Below are 20,141 nucleotides of genomic sequence, written 5' to 3'. Positions count from 1 at the left end.
GCAAGTGGAAGCAAGTAGGAAAGACATGGATGAATACTGAAATAAAAGAGCATCATCAAAATTGGTTGGATTTCAAAGCATTTGATTTTGGAGCAGAAAAATTTGAATAAAGTATATGTATTTTATAGTCACATGCGTCTGGGGAAATTCTCATATATTTAATAATTCATGAAAAGGGATGATTGCTTACATTGCCAGAGCAATTACATTTTTTGTTTGTTTGTTTTATGTTTTCTGATTAATATGAATATCAGAGTAAGAGGGTGATTAAAACATATGAATTGCACAATTTGTCACTTCAGTTGCTGAAATAGTTTAGAAGAATCCACAATCTCAAAAACAATTGCCTTGGAATTTGTTTACCTAGAAAAAAAAATGGTTTTTTTTTCTGTCATCTTTCCTAAACAGGTTTTAAAATGTCTTTTCTTTAAAATTATTTTCCCCTCACGAAGGAAGAATGGGTGACCCTACTCCAACCTAATATTATATATGCCAGGTCAATGAAAATCTTCATAAACTCCTCAGGCTCTGTGCAGTTGTTCTCAAGTTAAACCCTGAGGCAAGGTGATGGTGCTGAACTTAGCCAATTTCCCTGGGGATAATTCTAGCTGTGATCTGTGGCTACAGTCTGTATATGATAAGGAAATCTATGCAATCCACCCTCAAAAAATCTACAGTTCCTTTAAAGAATGTTATGTTTAACTAAGGGATATAGTCAAACATGCACATCCCCATCTTTGGCCTAATCTTACAATTAAGGCTGCTGGTAGGAAGCACTGAAGTTGTTAATGCTTCTTTGAAGAAGTTTAGATCTGAAATCTAGTATAAAAAGTGATACAAGATTGTATAATAAAAAAAATCAGGAGGATGCCAAAAGAAAAAGAAATAGTAAAGTCTCAAATACTTGTTTTTGAACCTGAGGGCTTTTCAAAAGATGCAGCAGTTAAATTCATTTATTCAGTTGTTAGAATTTTATTACTGTCTCCTTTTTTCTTTTCACTTTTCACTTTGCTCCTTTCTACCCTTAATTTTATCAGCATGATTATTCAGAAAAAGAGCATTTTGCTTGTGTTTGATAGAAACAAAAATCAATAATTGCTTTAGTCTGTATTTTTTAAATGAACACAGCAAGCTACCCAGTAAATTCCCAGTTATGAGCCCTTTTTCATAATAATTAAAACAGATAAGAATATTTGGAGTGGATTGTTGCTTGCAAGATGTGGCAATGCTTTGAATAGATAAAACTACCTAATTAATTTTACCTACCGATACTACTACAATTTTATGGGAAGTGGGTCTAATTAGAGCTGAAACCAGGTTGTCCTTCCTGATATTTCAGATTAGGGACTATTCTTTCCTTAGTTCAGGTGGTTGGTAAATGTCCATTTGCTACATTGAATAATATCTATCTTCTAGGTGTGATATAGAGCAGTATCTGCCTCATCAATATTATCCACTCAGGACAATACTACAATGACATACTGATTGAGAATTGTTGATCATTCTGTTGGTTCCTGGATTTTATTTGGGATAATTGTTACTCAACAATAAAATTACAGTCTAGGATTATTCCCATAGGGAGGTAGGAAAAAGTCCATTTGAGCAGATTTATTTAACACTGCTCATGTAATTTCTTCCCTTGTCCTTCAGGGATCTCTTCTACAAGGAAACTGATAATAGTAGGAGGGAAGAAAATTGTATAGAACTTTTGAGGAAGATCAGTGTTATCTATGCTATCCTTCTAAAGATTAAAACTGAGGAGAAAGTATCCTTTCAAAGGGTAAACTAGATAAAGCACTGCAACTCAATGTATAGAGTAATTAAAAAAAATAACTACTAATATCTTCCTTTATTTCTGGCTTTTCTTCACAGCACCAAGGAAAAATTGGTGTTAAATTTAATGTTGGAACAGATGATATCGCAATTGAAGAAGTCAACGCAATCATTAATGATGGAAAATACCATGTAGTACGTTTTACAAGAAGTGGTGGTAATGCCACATTACAGGTGGACAACTGGCCGGTTATAGAACGCTACCCAGCAGGTGAGAATGTAAATACAATCTGATGGATTTGTGGAATTACAGGGTTTTAAAGGTTTTTTTTCTTATATAGGTATGTAGGATCTTTGCTTCTTCAAGATGCCTAACTGTCTAATTGCTGCCATTAAAAATGTTTTTACCAATTGTTAAAATAGCAATTTTTGAGTTTTTATTTCATTACATTGGACAGATGAATAAAACCGAGGAGTAAAGATGTCAAAATTCTTTGAAACCAAGTTTTAAATAACAAGAACAAGGTATTAATGTATTGATGTACTTAGATAATGCAAAGGCTTTGACAAAAATAGCTTAATATATTGAAAAACCATCTGGAATTAAAATAAGTACAGGAAAATAGTACTTATTTTATAAACCACTATTAAGCAAAGTAACAAAATATATTACAACACTAATTTAAAGAAAAATTTGATTAATTTTACAAACATTTGCCAGTTGTGGTTCACCAGTTGCTTATTTTAAGCTGTCTCATTTTAATCTATCCAACATATGGTTTGTTCCCCCAAAAATATTTTTTGTTGCTCATTAGATGAGCTGTGGTATGGCCTCAGCAGATCATCAATTATATTAAGTATTTTTAATTGGCCAAGCCAATGGATAGGCCTTGTGTCTTGCACAAAACCATAAAGTTATATGCTGAATCTTATGAAAATGATGTGATGATGTATTATAAATTAGAAAAAATGAATTTTAGGAAAAATAGACACAAAAATGCCTCATTGGTGCAGTGGTTCGAATGCAGTACTGCAGGCTACTTCTGCTACAGCCAGCTGCCTGCAATTTGGCAGATCGAATCTCACCAGGCTCAAGGTTGACTCCCGAGGTAGATAAAATGAGGACCCAGATTGTTGGGGGCAATATGCTGACTTTGTAAACTGCTTAGAGAGAGCTGTAAAGCACTATAAAGCATATATAGGTCTAAGTGCTATTGTTGTTGCTATATTTTTATGTAACAATACTTTATGCAAAATGAAAACAAGGCAAACTAAATGAGATAAAATATAATGGATTCATACAGGCATTTCTACAATTCTTTTTACAATCAGGATGCTCTGATGTCACAGAGATTTTCGCAAGATGAAACTAGAGTTCCCTTTCAACATTTTATAGCATAGAGTCATGCTTTGTGGTCTTACATCCCAGTTTGGGCTGGACTTTGCAATTCCAGTCATATGTGATAATAGTCAGGAAGGTTTGCTACTTCACCTGTTTTCTATACAATGAGACCAATTAACAAGTTCATGCTTTTTTTTTCCTGGTACTGCTATCAGTTTCCAATTAATAAGCTATGATCCTCTGGACTAATGAGTGGCAAGAATAGAGTCTTGTGTAGACTTTTGAAGTTTTCCAGTATTTAAAATAACAATAGCGGAACTTCTGGTGAACTTTAAAATCAGCATCTAAGCTCCAATTTTTGGTTCTTTGGTAAAGGATGTGAGTTTAACAAGCCATTATCCAGGGAACCATTTATTTTGTCACTCCTTCTTGTGAAAAATACATATTTATTACCATAAATTATTGGCTGGCCTTCATCACAATTACAAGAATATATTCTTAACTATACTTGTTTAATTTTAGTGTCTGTGTATTTACTTAAAATTTTATCCCCTGCTATTAGTTCATTTATTATCTTATTTGTTATACTGCATGCAATTTGGGGAGGAAGGTTAAGCTTTTTAAAATTAAACTTTCATTTTACTTTGATTTTTAATGCTCAAAAGCAAGTTTATAGTCTGTGGAACAATAAATAACTCTATGTTGCAGAATTCTTAGGCATTTGGATTTAATACTAACACTAAGTCATTTCCTGTATTCTTCTCCTCCTCCCCCAGAAAAAGAAAACACTGGAAATGTTTCATAAAATGTTAAACGAGCATTCATAGTCTTTCTGTTGATTTTAATAGTTCCTTGTACACTACAGCAGGGCCTAATTAAAACCATAGTTTCAGTCATAACTCAGAATTCCCTTGTGAATCTTCTTGCTCAGCTCAGGCCAGTTGTTCTCAATCTTTAATTTTCTTTAAGCTTTTATCAATATCATAATGGTGCGTTTCTAATGTAACAGCAAAAATTGGTGTTTTGTTTTGCTTTTGCACTTTGCCTTGATTTAACTCTGCCATTATAACACCTGTTTTGCTTTTGTGCTTCTTGTCCAATCTATAAGCCACATTCTGCATCCTTTTCAGTCAGGTTTCTGGCCCAGTTATGGAACCAAAACTCCATTAGTCACATCCATCCTTGCTCTTCTGGATCTGTTAGTGGCTTTCAATACCATCAACCATGATGTTCTTTTAGGTTGACTTAAGAAGTTTGGGGAGGGCAGTACAGTTTTTGGCTGGTTTACCTCCTTCTTCCAAGGAGGGTCCCAATTGGTGTTAATAGGGACCAAGAGCTCCTCCTTTGTGGGGTGCCACAGAGCTTGGTGCACTTTCTGCTCCTTTTTTAACATCAACATGAAACTGCCGGGCAAGGTCATCCATCACCATAGGGCAAAGTATCACCAATAAGCTGATGTTATCCAGCCATATATTTCCATCCCAGCTGAAGGGAATGATGCAGTAGACATCCTTTCATAGTGCCAGCAGGCTGTCAGGAACAGCACACTTCAACTGAAATCCATCTAGTAAGATGGATATGGGAGTTTATCAATTTTGGTCTTGGATAGGGTTGAACAACCTCAGGTATATAACTTGGGAGTCCTCTTGGACTCACAGCTCCTTCTTGAAAAGCAGGTGGCAATTGTGGCCAGGAGGGCCTTTGCCCACCTTTGCATTATGTGTAGTGCAGTCCCTTTCTGGACAGGGAAGTCCTCTGTTACTCATACCCTGGTCATCTCCCAATTGGACTATTGCAACATGCTCTATATGGGGCTCCCCTTGAAAAGTATCCAGAGGCTTCAGCTGGTGCAGAATGCAGCCACATGAGCCATACTAAGGGCCTAAAGAAGGGCATATATAACACCTTTGCTCCACAAATTGCACTGGGTGCCAGTTTGCTTCCAGGTCCAATTCAAAGTGTTGGTTATTACCTATAAAACCCTACATGGCATAGTGCCAGGCTATCTATAGACTTGGCTTCAGCCTGTTGCATCAGTCCATCCCACTCATTCAGGCAGGGAAGCTATGCTATAAACCCCATCAGTTTAAAATAAATTGAGAAAGAGGGCTTTTCTGCCACTGCCTCTGAATTGTGGAATATCTTGCCCTCAGAGTGAGAAACCTCCCCCCCAATATTTTGGCCTTCTCTGTAGCCTTGGGGGGGGGACGGGACACAAAGACCCACACAACCATGAAGCTGGCTGAACCCATGAGAAACCACCACCTCCAACACCAGTACTAATAACTGGTAATCTCCCATCTTGGAATTCTTTACCTTCTGAAAAATGGAATAGAATAGAATCATTCTTTATTGGCCCAGTGTGATTGAGCACATGAATTTGTTTCCTGTGCATAAGCTCATGGTGTACATATAAATCAGAATTACTGGAGAGCATTTCACCGAGACTGCCATCAGCAGTGCCATCCTTAACGGAATCATATATGTATATGTGATTTTTTTTTATAATGTTGTTTTACAATTTTAAAACTTTTAATATTAAATTACTATAATTTTAATGTTTAATTTTATTGATGATATTGTACATGGGAGGTTAAGAAATATAAAATATAAATAAACAACTATCCCCAGCAACCGACATGGTAGGCGATAACAATATTGTCTGTCCATTTTGGAGTGGTTTGTGGTTTGTTTGTATATGCAGGCAGTGGCCTACATACATATGGCAATGATGATTATGTGGTCTACTGTATACTAGGTGCCTTCAGCTGATGCAGAAAAGTTTCCAGCTGCAATTACACTTATCTGTTGTGATCTATTCCTCCTTTCCCTTCCCAAACTGCTCACAGTTAACTTCATCACCAACTCTTTCATGGATTGTTGTGGTCCTTTGACCCATTTGTCAGTGAGTCCTCCCCCCTGCCTTTTTTAAAAAAAAACTGTGCTGCCAGGGGAAAAATGTGAAAGTTTTTCTCATAACAGCAAATTCCTGTTTCTAGGTTCTCCTTAGTTGGTTATTGTTTCATTAGGGCAAGGCTGTTGGGAGAAAGAAGCTGTTCCATGTTTGGATCAGTGGCTGAAGCCAGTTTTATTTTATCCCCTATTTTCTTTTACTTCCAGGCGAGCTAAAACTGGCTCTTTTTACAGGGATGTTTGAAATTCAGCAAAGAGTACTGGAGTACTATTTCATACTTTGAGCAATCAACTGAGAAGCTCAGGATTTATATCAGGCTTCACAAACTGGATGTTTTTATATATATTTTTCTACCTTGGACTTCCAACAACTGCAACAAACTTGACCAGTGGTCAGAAATAAAGGGAGTTTTAGTTAAATCCTCTGGTGAATCTAGGTTAGAGAAAGGCTAAATAGTAAGCCTTGAAAGAGAGAAACTTGTGCGTGTGAAGGCAGTCAAGAATTTGTTTCTGAATGAATGGATGAATGAATGAATGTCACACTGACAAGGAATTCTATTACACAAATACTGCAAAGCAGATCTGATATTTTCCCTTACATTTCTATAATGCTTTCCTAATGTCAGGATTCAGGTAGTTATACCCCCATTTAAATCATGAGTCTCGAGCCAAACTTCCAAAACTCAAAAAGATTTATTGAGAATTAAACTGTCCAGCATTGCCTGGGTGTAACCGACTCTGAGACACATAATTCATTGTCACCCTTGATCCTGGTCTTCCCCCACCCCTGGGTGTATCGTAATTCATATTCTCCAATGGGACACATCCATAGCCAAGATTCATCAATCATGTTCTCCAGTTAGAATTGTGCCCCGCAGAAACTTCGGTCACCTAGTTACTATCTTTGAAAACTATTTATGGAATGCAGTTTCGGTTTGCAAGCAGCTGCACTGCTCTCCCCTCCCTTTCTGTTGGCAACTCTAAAAAGACTATAGAAATATTTTATGAGTTGACATCTAATCTATTGTATACTTTTTAAAAAGCGGGTAAGGGGATATTCTATTTTTGGCTATAAATTATCTCTAGCCACTTCTGCTATCTAGAGCCAGTTTTGTTTCAGAACCCCACCTCAAGTTCTTTGCTTTGTCACCTGGCTCTCAATTAAATCATAATTGTTCCAGGTAATACAAACACATCCAGCCTATCATTATCTGGTGCAATATTTTAGACCAAGCTATGAATTTTGGACAAATAATTAATGCTTATTAGCATGACCTCTGTGTGTTTTAGGTACCTGTTTAAAAAATACACTTGTTACCATGGCACCTGCTTTTTAACTTACCTCCTGTATCTGCATCTGGGTTTAATTAAACATTCACAAGATCAGCAGGTTAATTAAGAAGTCTTTTCATCTGAACTGTGCAGCTGATACCTTCTTCTCTGAGATGGAACAAATCAGTTTGACTTCCTGTGATACCTCAAGCCTGATTAATTCTCTGTCTAGGCAAGCAACCTAGATGCTTTCACTTGCTTGTCCATTTTAAATTATTTGGTACTATGTGAATTTAATAATACATAAAAGTTTGATTTTCATTTCAGGACCCAAAATTGTGGTGGGGCAGTATGCTGACTCCTTAAAGCACTTAGAGAAGGCTATAAAGCACTGTAAAGCAGTATATAAGTCTAAGTGCTATTGCTATTATGCACAGGTTTGGATTTGTCTATATGTCTGTATTTTTTCTTTCCGAATTGTACTATCACTTTCGTTTATTACTTTTAATTAATTGTCACTCATTTCTCCTTAACAAGAGAAAGAAAAATTCTATGTTTGTTGATACATATAAAGATATTTGGCACTTCGGCATAATTCAAGTAGGAATAAGAAAATCATATGTATTATATTCATCTGCATATTGAACTAAATATTTACTATGTCCTACTCCACGCCCATTTACACACACACACACACACACACACACACACACCCCAAGATCAGGAAATTTCAAGAACTTTCAGCTATTCATCTTTTTTATCTCACCTTTATTATTCTTATAAATAATTCAAGGCAGTGAAAATATCTAATCTTCTTTCTTCCTCCTGTTTTCCCCACAACAGCCCTATGAGGTGAGTTGGACTGAGTATTGGCCCAAGTGGTTTTTCATGCTTAAGGCAAGACTAGAACTCATCTCCTGATTTCTAGCTTGGAGCCTTAACCACTAGACCAAACTGGCTCTGATATAGTTAATATTGTCTGCATAAAAAAAGAAAAGTGCAGTCAATAAATATTGCACCCCTGTTTTCAAGGAGAGAGAGAGAGAGAATGTTTTTAGTGTGTGTGTATGTGATATAAAGCCAGCCATCACTTCAGATTTTTTGAGATCTTTTAATCTCCTTTGACTGTGGAACCTTTTTTTTTTCTTTACCAGGCAATAACAAATCCATAATCTTGTCTCATCAGAGGTTTTAATAACATTTCTCAAGTTCGTATTTTGTTTTCTTATTTTAATTAGACAAATAAATATTCTTAATTTGTGATATTTTCCTTCGTATATTTATGAGCTTTCTCTTTTGCCCTTTTCATCTTTAAGTATGGAGCAAAATCTTATCATTGCTTACTTTTGCAATTAGAGAAATCTTTTAATGAAATGTGTTGTGCTTACTAATATTTCACTGATAGTTTCTGCATCATTTAACACAGTGACATAGCACTTATTTTAAGAACCTAGAGGATGTCTCATGAGTTTTGCTTTTGAGAGATGATATAAACTACTAGAAGATTTCAACTTCTCCTGAAAAGATATATAGAAATAGTAAGATATAGAGATAGTAAATATAATATGGAAAGAATGATGTTATCAGAACTTAAAGGATTTTTAAACAGTTTTCAGTGTTTGAGACGACACAGTAGATAAAGTGTAGTAGAATACTATAATACAGTATTTTACTGCTTATTTGGACTGTATGTTGTAAGATTAGACTCTGGCTGGATTTTGTATAATGAGAGGAACTGTTTAAGTGAGGTAGCTATTTTTATTTTTCAAAACAATAGTAAATTGTTAGAAATCAACCTATAGCATATTTTGAATTGTTTATCTGAAACATAATAATTATTTCTTCTTCTTGTGCCATATCTGTCATCGGATGTTGGCAATCATGTAGGCAATACTATTTTTATGAACAGCCACATGAAAAAGTGCTGCTGAGTTTTCTCCAAACCAGTCCCTTAGATTTTGAAGCCATGATGTTCTTCTTCTGCCTGGACCTTGTTTGCCTTCAACCTTTCCTTGGAGGATTAAGTGAACTATGCCGTATTTTTCTTGGGTGTCGCATCACATGTCTAAAATATTCTAACTTTTGCTTTTTTATGGTTTTGATCATCTTCCTTGGCTTTCCCAGGTGGCTTATCACCTCCTTGATTTTGATTTTGTCAGAAATCATTACTTAATTTTGAATAATGGTGAGAAATGAAATGAGACACCCAGTGGTTGAAGCTTTGTTATATTAGCAACTCAAAATCTTTCAGAAATATATTTTGATCTTCCATAACTATTTTCAAGTCAAGCTTCCTTTTTTTTTGGATTTAAATATATTTATATAATTCATTTAAATCAATGTTGATCATCATCCAATTCACATATTGTGACTAGGAACAGTGAACATAGGACTAAAATTAAAACAACATTAACCACATTAAAACTACAAAAGCAAGAAAATTTTAAAAAACAATAGTAGTAATAGTTATAGCAGGTCAGCCCATATATCCACAGACAGATAAAAAAAATATTGATGAGCTCCTTCTAGACTGGTGCTTGAGGGAGTATCCAAGTCTTTAAAGAAGGAGAGGGTTTTTTTTTTTAAGTGAAATGCCATCAAGTTGGCCAAACAAATATCAGGAACTATACTCTGCAAAATTCAGGCAACTCTCCTGAGCCTTGTTTTATAACACTGTTTAATAGATGAGATCCAAAGTATGCATAACTTGCTGAATTTGGTAGGAAGGACAGAAACATTTGGACAAAGATGGTCCTGCTAATATGTTTGCTGCACCCAAACTGTAAGTCAGTGCAGCTCATAGAGTAATGGCATACTATAAGTGCACTAAGAGGCACTAATAACTGCCCATTCCATTGCATTTGGAACCAGCTGTAGATTTCAAGTTTTCATGTATTCATTGAATGCATGTGGTGAGGAGTAGGGATGCATCATCATCCTTGCTTATGATATTCTGGACTCCTTTGTTGTTGTTGTTAGTTGTGAAGTCATGTCCGACCCATCGCGACCCCATGGACAATGTTTCTCCAGGACTTTCTGTCCTCTACCATTCCCTGGAATCCATTTAAGCTCATACCGACTGCTTCAGTGACTCCATCTAGCCACCTCATTCTCTGCTGTCCCCTTCTTCTTTTGTCCTCAATTGTTCCCAGCACTAGGCTCTTCTCCAGTGAGTCCTTCCTTCTCATTAGGTGGCCAAAGTATTTGAGTTGATGATCTGGCCTTCTAAAAAGCAGTCAGGGTTGACCGGTTTGATTAGAACACCCCAAACCACCAACCAACCTCCATACAGATTATGTCAGGTCCTTTTTGGTTTATCAGCATACCTTGTGTGTGTCAATTGTGCAGCAGCAGTACTGATTCTGAACATTGCTCAGTTGGTTCTAACCCACAGCAGAAATTAGTCTGTACATGGCCAGGCCAACTCAGGACCATCCTCAGAATGTCATATTAAGTCCTCTTTGGTTTTACCTCAGATTCCTTGTTTGTGTTGGTGTTATGCTAGGTGGTAGCACAAATATTCTCATAAGCTTTTCTGTCAGCCTGCTTTTCTCTGCTTTGTCATTGTGGTGATGCATTTTGTTTCCATTAAGTCCTCAAGAAGCTCTGAGGTTGCTCAGAGTCTTCCAAAAGGCAACATAAATGTGCTGCTAAGTTGAGCCTTTGAGCCAGACAATTTGCTGTTCCCGATATGAAACAAACAAAATTAATTTCTGGGAAACAGCATTGATTTTTGAGATGTATTTGAGCCACAATGTGGATGTCTCTCAGTGTGTTTTTTTAACAAAATAAAATAAAATAAATGGTCACATTTGTCTCTGGCAGTATCTATTTGCCAGCATTGTGAATTGTGACAGTGCAATAGAACTTCATGTCTTCAGGACAAAAGTTTCTATTTAGCTAACTAATTCAGAAAGAGTCACTATAATTCATACTGGAAATGGAAAAAGTGACATTCTTGTCTGGCCTAGATAAAAAAATTGAGAGGCACAACCTAAGTAATTCAGATAGCTGAGAAGATATTAATCTCTTTCTTACATCTACTCACATTGTAAAAATATATCTCTTTTTTTCTTAGCCTGACTGCTGGATATTTTATGTTTGCATTTTACTTATGCCTTGAGAAAGTTGGCCTGTTCCCACATACTTTTGAGAGAAAAAAAACACCTTTATTGTATCCAGTTCTGTCCCCAATTCGATTGAATTTATAACCTTGTTGTAACAGTCACAGCTTCACAAATGGATGCATAATTATACCTTTGCAATCAAAATTATTTTCCAAGAAAGAAAATTACTTGTGATGTTAGAAATGAACAAAAGCAGAAATAACTTTAAATGGACCATGCAATATTTTTTTTTCAACATGAAAAGTGTTAGATACTAGCCATTCTATTCTCTTCCTCAGTTAATAATTGAAATCTTTCATTCATTAATAAATTAAATCTTGATTACCTTGTGAGTGATCAATTTCAGCTCCCTTCCAAATCATAAATCAAGCCACATTTGGTTCTGTTTTTGCATAAGCTATCCACATTTCAACAGAAGAATATAGCAGCTCTATACTCCAAGACTGGATAGACCACACCAACTATGGCCTTGATTCTTGAAAGGAGTTCTTCGTGAGATAGAAGGACAGAAGAGACATATCATAGTTCCACATTAAACTTTTTCTACCCCTATAAAGTGAGGACATGGTTTTCTTTTTGCTTTTGTTTTTTGATAACTGCACCATTGTATCAGTTACTATTACTGTAAGGGAGGACAGTTGGTAATGTAATTAGGTTGATGAAGTAGAAACCAAGAGACCATGAATTCTAGTCCTTGCTTATCGTGAAAGCTGATTTTGTGTCTAACCTATCACTCAGTCTCTGAATTCAACCACCACAAGAGGAAGGAGTGTTGTATATGCTGTACAAAACTAAAGGTGAGAAATGAATCAAATAAATAAACTAATGAGAATGAGATCTCCAAATGGTTTAATTACAGCTGTTCTGTCTCTTTTGGGGGGGAAAAAGCAGTGGTTGTACCTTAAAATGAAAAACTGTGGAATTGGCCATGTTGGGCGAGGGTAAGCCATGCCCACAGAACTGGTAGTAAAAAAATTTGAATCCCACCACTGAGCCCAACATGTCAGAATGAAACCAAGTTGGAGATGGTTGTCAAGGAGCTGTGCTTTAAATGGAACTGTGCTTTCCTTGTTAAGTTCTTGTAATACTTCAACATGTCAGTTCTTCTGTCACACTGTATCCTATTCCTTGAGTACAGTTTCATTTTTACTGTTCTCCTCTACCACAGGCTTTCTCTCTCTCCCTCTCCCTCTCCCCCTCTCCCCCTCCCCCCCCTCTCTCACACACACACAAAGAAAACACTATGTTGTATTCATCAAAACACAGAATCAATGTTTACCTTTCTTTCCACATCCTACTGCTGATTTGTGGTCAGTATGTCAGAAAGTATTGAAGAGTCAGTGTCATTAGATTTGGATCTCTAAAACCCATTTTTTTCATTGGCTCATGCAACAGTCCACACAAATCTCATTATCTCTCAAAGAGTTTGTGTTGTTCTTTGGACTGAAGCTAAGAAGGAAATATGCCAGCACCTCTTCCAATGGGCAATATTTCAATTCAATAAGCATCTCTTGAGCATCTTCCACATAATGGTATTTGTTATCTATTTGCCTTGATCTGGATGTAATTTTCTCTGAAAGAATTGGATATATCCTTATTTCTTCTGAAACAGGACTATTGGCCTTGGTACATTTATCCAAAAGTCCATTTTCAGCTTATGTAGCCATATAGCCTATTAGCATGCTTGTGCTGCAAATGCATACTTTGCTTTGGTGGATAATAGGACGCCTAATTGATATTTGCTTGCCCAACTAATCTCACCATCCTCCTGCAGGAACAGTTGGCTGTTTATGGACTAACAATCATCCTTGCCTTCTGCTCAATCTGCTTCTTTGTATCCTACAAGCTAAGGTTTGCAGTTAGTTGATGATCTGAGATCTAAGAAGGTAATCCACTTTTTAAAAGCCAGAAATATATGCTGGAAAAACCTCCCCCCACCTGTTTTGTAATGTTTTAAATAATTAAATGACAAAGAAAATGAATTAACGGGGGGAGAGAAAAAAAATCCAGTAATAACTATTGATAATGATATAAAATTAATTTAGTCTTCAGCTTATCATTAAATGTAGACCAGAGAAAAACATATTGCTTCATTTTCTCATTATTAGGATACAAAGAATTTTCAAGACTAGAGAACAAATTCATATCCTAGATCCATTTCTTAAAATCAAGAAGATGAATTCCTTCCATTTACATGCAGTTATCCTTCTTGGCAATCAACGGTTTTAATGACAAGTTCCATGTTATAGGAATACAGTCATTAATTATATAATACTTCTTCCCAATTATTGGGAAGTATTACACATGTAATCTTTTAAACCAAACAAAGGCTATATTGAGATCACATAAAATAAAGAACCTTCAAACATTCCAGTGCCAACAAACAAAAATTAACGTTCATCCCTTTTCAAACATTTTTGAGGGGTCCAATGAAGAAAACACAAAAGCCAGGTTTGTCTAAACCAAGAAGTTGCCCAACTAAATTTAAAAGAACCCCTACATTATCTCTTTAGAAAATGTATTAGTAGCTACATGTGACTTTTACAGTGAACTTGTTCTGCAAATGGTTGCTGTGTTAATTGCTTCTGACCAGTATTTCCATTCTGGATTTTGCAACATGCATATTATTATTCAATCAAGCATCAGATTATTTTCTGTCTGTTACATCATTCTTTACTGGGATATAGACCAGAGGTGGTATTCAGCAGGTTCTGACCAGTTCTAGAGAACTGGTAACGTAAATTTTGAGTAGTTTGGAGAACCTGCAAATACCACCTCTGACTGGAGATTTTACAGTATCCTTCCCATTCCACACCCACCAAGCCATGCCTACAGAACCGGTAATAAAAAAATTTGAATCCCACCATTGATATAGACCACTGTAATTCCTTGTACAGTCACCTATACCATTAGGTCCTTTAAATTTTGTTGTTTGCTATAAATTACCCCCTATTTCCTGTTCATAGTACTTGAGGTTTTTCTTTAAAAAAAAATCTGTTGTTTACTAAAGTCACATATTCTTTATTTATTTTTCTTCTACAGTACTTGACTGCTTTCACTGAGCAACTACCAAATTATGTGTATCTTACATAATCACCTATGATTAGAAAACTAATTCTGTTTTCACCTGGTAGTATGATGGTATTGACTCACAAATGTCAGCATGCACTTGTTCTGATGGTTTCTTTGCCTCTTTTTTTCCTCTTCACATTTTATTGGCTTAATGCCTTTGGCTTTTGCATAATGTGCACACATTGACTGATTCACACATGGCTGGAACTTTAGTTCTTTGACTAAGCCCTCCTATTTACAAACAGCATCTGGGTCTCTTGTTTCATTATCTGGTGCCATTTGATTACACAATTTTTGTAGTCCTATTTCTCTGGTTCCGTTACTTTTCATAGTCTAATTCAAATTGTCAGTTTTTGTAGAGGGTGCTTTTCATCAGCAATTCTACATTCTAAGTTACTTAACAATTATTCTGTTTAAGTATTACATTGCATTCTTTCTCTGTGGTATATTTTACTAACTCCAGACCTGGGACATGTAAGACATTCTTAATCACCTTTCTTTTTAGAAATGCATAACAGAGTCTTTGTCTATTTGTCAAGCAAATGGTAGATTCAGTTCAATGGGTGAGCTTTTTGTTCTGTTTAATGAAGTTAAAAGTTGCAGCAGGATCAAAACAAATGCCATCTAGTGGCCTGTATGTTCTCACACTCATTACTGTATTATCTCCCTGGTAGTCTTTTGTTTTGAAATGCAGTCTATAATAGGTTATCTTGTCTTCCTTTCCTAGAACAATTGGTTTTCAGATAGTCCAAACCAGTGCACATAAAGAATTTTTTATCTGTTTTCATGGTCTTCCAAGAAGATTCTTCACTAAGAACTGCATCTTAGAGTAATACAGATTTCCCATTAGAGATATGCAAATTATAATCTTGCAACTTATTATGAAATTTATATCTATTTTCTCTTAATGTTGCATTGAATAATTTGGTAATGTCTAGGCAAAAATTTTAAAATAAATGCAACCAACATTTATTCCACTATAGTATAGTTTGTTGTTGTTTTGTATTTCAAGCTGAGTGGCAATATATTTAATTTGATTAATATGGAGCTTTTGATTCATCCTCCAGATACTTGTTACACAAATTTCATAAAAGTATATTTTCACATTAATCTGGGAATATTTTCCAAATATATTTGGCTTGATTTAATCTTTTAAATGTCCAATGATGAAGTAACTTGCAGGCAGACAAATCATTTCAGATCTTTGTTCTTTGCACCATCTCAGGCTCTTTGCTTTTGCCTGCTTTTGTAGGTCTTTCTCCACCACAAAGATAATTCCTTTAGTCTTCAGGAACATTATTATTTTTATTTTTTTGAATGACCAGAGAATTCTGATTCTTCCAGCTGAAACATTCTTGATTCCATTTCTTAAAGTTTTCTGCTTTCTTTCTGTTCTCTGTCTTGATAATCAGGTAATTTATGCTTTTTCTCTCCTTCATGGAAAATCTTCATCTTTATTTCATTTATTAGATCTGTAGTTGTTGGAGGTTGAAATGTGTTATCTGTCTATAAATTGTTACCTTCACTATGCTAGAGTGAGAAGTCAACAGAATACCTACAAAAATTGCAGTGTTTAACCACTTCATTAAAGTTTCCCCAAAATAACATCTACATCTACATGAAATCCAACCTAGAACTGAGGATAATTTTCCTGACAGTTAGAACAATTTATTAGTGGAACAACTTAACTTCAGAAGCTGTGAGTACTCCAACATTGGAGATTTTTAATGAGAGATTTGACAATCGTTTTTCAGAAATGGTATATATGTTTGAGCAGAGGTTGGACTAAAAGACCTTCAAAGTTCCTTCCAACTCTGTTATTCTGCTAAATCCTCAGGAGTTAAACTAAAGCAGGAATGCAGGGAGGTACTAATACCACTCTATAAAGCCTTAGTAAGACCACACCTAGAGTACTGCATCCAATTCTGTTCACCACATTACAAAAAAGATGTTGAGACTCTAGAAAAAGTACAGAGAAGAGCAACCAGGATGATTAGGGGACTGGAGACTAAAACATATGAAGAACGGTTACAGGAACTGGGCTTGGCTAGTCTAGTAAAGAGAAGGACCAGGGGACACATGATAGAGGTCTTCCAATATTTGAGGGGCTGCCACAGAGAGGAAGGGGTCAAGCTATTTTCTAAAGCGCCTGTAGGCCAAACAAGGAATAATGGATGGAAACTGAACAAGGAGAGATTTAACCTGGAAATAAGGAGAAACTTTCTGACAGTGAGAACAATCAACCAATGGAACAGCTTGCCCTCGGAAATTGTGGGGGCGCCATCACTTGAGACTTTCAAGAAGAGATTGGACTCCTGTCAGAAATGGTGTAGGATCTCCCACTTGGGGAGGGGGGTGTTGGATTAGATGACCTACAAGGTGCCTTCCAACTCTGATTATCTGTTTATCTGTTAAATTACTTTAAATTAAATTAATGACTTCAATCTGATCATCTACCTGCTTAATGTTTTCAGTATTTTTATTGTAAAGTGTGGGAAGATGTTTACTGTAAATTGCACTAAAGACCTCCCTATAAAGTTTTATTTTTTTCATTCTGCCTCCTGATTTGCTGATATGGACATTTCTGAATGTTTGTTTTGTCATTTTTAACTTCTGTTTGGAACATTCATATTTGGCATTTCCAATAAGAAAGTAGAGAAGATACAATAATAACTTTGGCAAAACAGGAATGCAGTGCATCTTGTCTATCCAGAAGTAACCTATACAAGATTAGATTAATTAGTAATTAATATATTAAATAAGGAGATTATAAATGACAAAGTAAAAAAATATATATGTATAACAAGGCTAAGTTGAATGTATTGTGTTGTAGTCCCATAATTAAAATTAAAAAGTATGTTTTTTTTAAAAAAAATCAGGGGTTCTAACACAACTGGAATAGAAGAAGACTGGCTTAAAGGAAGTCAGCAAATATTTTTTTCCTCAAAATTCAAAATAAACGAAAAGATGGGAGATTCATTAACATCAAAAAGCAAAAGAAAATTACTTCACTCTTTCAAAAATATTTAACTGTAGAACAAATAGAACATTATTACAGTTGTAAGATTTGTTTCATTCCAACAGTATTGGCAAAAACATTCATGGAAAACATCACATCAAAGCATATAATGGATTTAACTAGTTACCATATAAGAAATTAGGTCATTGACCATCTACATTAGAATTATCTACATTGACTGTAGTTCCCTATATTCTTCAAGGCCTCTAGCCTTTTATCTGCACAGACATTTACTAAGGATTCGAAAGGAATACACTGCTAGAAAAATGAGCCCAGAACACCAAAAAAAAAAAAAAAAAAGATTTCAGTGTTGCACAAGAGAATAATAGCAGCTGGGATAACCACAATTCTTATCATAAACACAGAGGAAGAGAAAAACTGGAAATCAAAGACCATAAGTAGTATGATATTTGCTATCATTCCATCACATTTAAGCATCACTCTGAAGAATTAAGCTGCTGTTCTTGGATTCATAGAGGTCTAGCTAAGTGCTTTACACTTTGCTTTGTATTTATTCTAACACTGTATCAAAATGGACTGTGAATACTTCACCCTTAGTCTCTTTTGACTATTGATCTGAATGTTGCACGGACCCTTTTTGGGGTATTCTTTCTGGTCTGCAGAAATGACTTGTGAGCATTTCAAGTAAGAAAAATGGGCAGAATCTCTTTCTTTTTCTCTTTCCTTCTATTGATCTGTTGCCAGTAACTTCGTTTGCAGTTTTCTCTAGGAATCAATAAAGGGATGCAGACTATTTTACAAATCCTACTAGTTTATTAAACTGAGGAGCTCATTAATATTACATTGCTTACCTTGCAGCATTTAGCTTTAAAGGCAGTGTTTTCAAAGCTGGTTATTTTGCTTTTACTTGATTAGAATTAGCAGCAAACACTTGGAATGAATGAACTTTTATTAATAGTTAAGGGACAATACACCCCTATATTAATAATGCATTTTCTATATGTGTTAATGAAGCTATCTGGAATCTATAAAGCTGCCTATAGTGTAATACAGTATTTTAATGCAACGTCTTGTATTTCAGACTATTGTGAGAAAAGTCAAGTGCCATCCATAAACAAAACGGATTTGCAAATTGTGTCAGGAATATGAAAGATCATTCATTCCTCTTTAAAATTTGTTAAGTATTACAAAGGAGTTGTAGCTTTTGTTTTGAAGACTGGGATCTGCAGTCACAAATAGTTTTCTCAAGCGAAAAAAGTACCTCAATGTCATTTTTGTTAGTCTATATTGGAAAAGAAGGAAGGGAGGGAGGGAGAGGGAGAGGGGGAGCTAGCTTTGGTATTAAGCAATTCAGGGTGATTGTCTAGGCAGTGGTTTTGCTTCATTGGTGTGTTATGTTCTCCTACCTAGGGAATGAAAAGAGAGAGTAAACACACAATAAGTAAGGTGTGTGTTAATGTGAAGTCAGTAGGCACATTTGTTTAGATAGTACTTACAACATACCATGGATAGCTCTTTCCACTTAGAGGAAAAAAATAGTGGTAGGCCACAGATGAAAGAAAAATGTGTAATGATGAAAAATAATATTATATAATAAAATATGTATGTTAATATTAAACATAGGAATATTCCTTAATGCCTACATTAGTTAAAATGTATTTAAAAAGTACACATATTATTTGATTCATTGTACAAAAAGAAATAAGATAAAGAATTGGTAAAACTGAATAGCTTGCAAATATAGAGATGTTTACTAACAAAACTCAAGACATCCCGGAGAAACAAACAAGTCCCATAGAAGCCTAATTGCTGTTATACTATTTGATATGCATGATTTAAAGTTCAGCTTGACAGATGCAGGGGAAAACGAGCTTTAAAAGAGACATAAGAGTTATTTCGAACTAAGAACATTATGAAAACAAAATGAAACATTCTTATCCCTGTGAGGAGTTGCTTTGGAAGGGAGAAATTATTCAGCATCATGGCATGGTTCTCTGTGGATATGCAGTGTATATTTATGGCTCAGAAAGAATGGCCAAGAATTGGAGAGAGAAGAGAAAACAGAACAGATTACAAGTGAGAGTTTGAAAAAGAAACCACTGTGAAGTCTAAAATATTATTGGGGGGAAAAACCCATAGATTTGGAGGAGATTCTCTTACCGATCTTAGAACAAGGATTGAGTTATCCTGTCTCGTACAGTGTGTACTGTCATATGAAGCATCTGCATGGTGCAGTGGTTTCAAGTGCTTATTCTAGATGGAAGTTCTTAACTTCTATGATACTAATGCCAGTGTTCACTATGCCAGTGGAAGCAGGCTTTTTTGGTCTGGTATTTTAGCTTCTTGGGCCAAATCCAGACTGATTTACTCACAATACTTTAATGTAGAATAAAATAGGATCTCATACAGTTGTGGGCATTGGGGGTTTAGTATTTGACTTAAGAAATGTTGTTTCAGGCTAAATCAAAGTATAACTGCTTAATTTACTTGGGATTTAAAAAAAATAAGTATTAATAATTAAAACAGTAACAAGGCTAAGTGGCTTAGTAATAGCCAACTGGACTGTGAGTTCAATTGTGAGAAATTTAATGAGCCCCCTGTGAGCATTAGATGCATACCACATCTATCCATCATTCCCTGGAAATCTGTCAATAAAAGCAAT

General features: G+C 35.4%; 1 protein-coding gene across 27 annotated transcripts in view; it reads left to right on the top strand.

The window, feature by feature from the left end:
- The window catches only part of NRXN1 (neurexin 1), a 928,975-nt gene that overhangs the window by 773,028 nt on the left and 135,806 nt on the right, over positions 1-20,141 (top strand). For all 27 annotated transcript variants that reach the window (XM_026684876.2, XM_026684867.2, XM_026684932.2 and 24 more), the window contains one exon: positions 1,873-2,044. In XM_026684876.2, the coding sequence (XP_026540661.1) occupies positions 1,873-2,044 (172 nt within the window). The remainder of the gene's footprint in view (positions 1-1,872; positions 2,045-20,141) is intronic.

Source organism: Notechis scutatus, chromosome 1 (genome assembly GCF_049901735.1).
Source record: "Notechis scutatus isolate UNSWTSFEM ecotype Mainland chromosome 1, rNotScu1.2, whole genome shotgun sequence".
NCBI lineage: Eukaryota > Metazoa > Chordata > Lepidosauria > Squamata > Elapidae > Notechis > Notechis scutatus.
The sequence above is the reverse complement of the archived record's forward strand: the minus strand, read 5'-3'. Positions and strand labels throughout refer to the sequence as shown.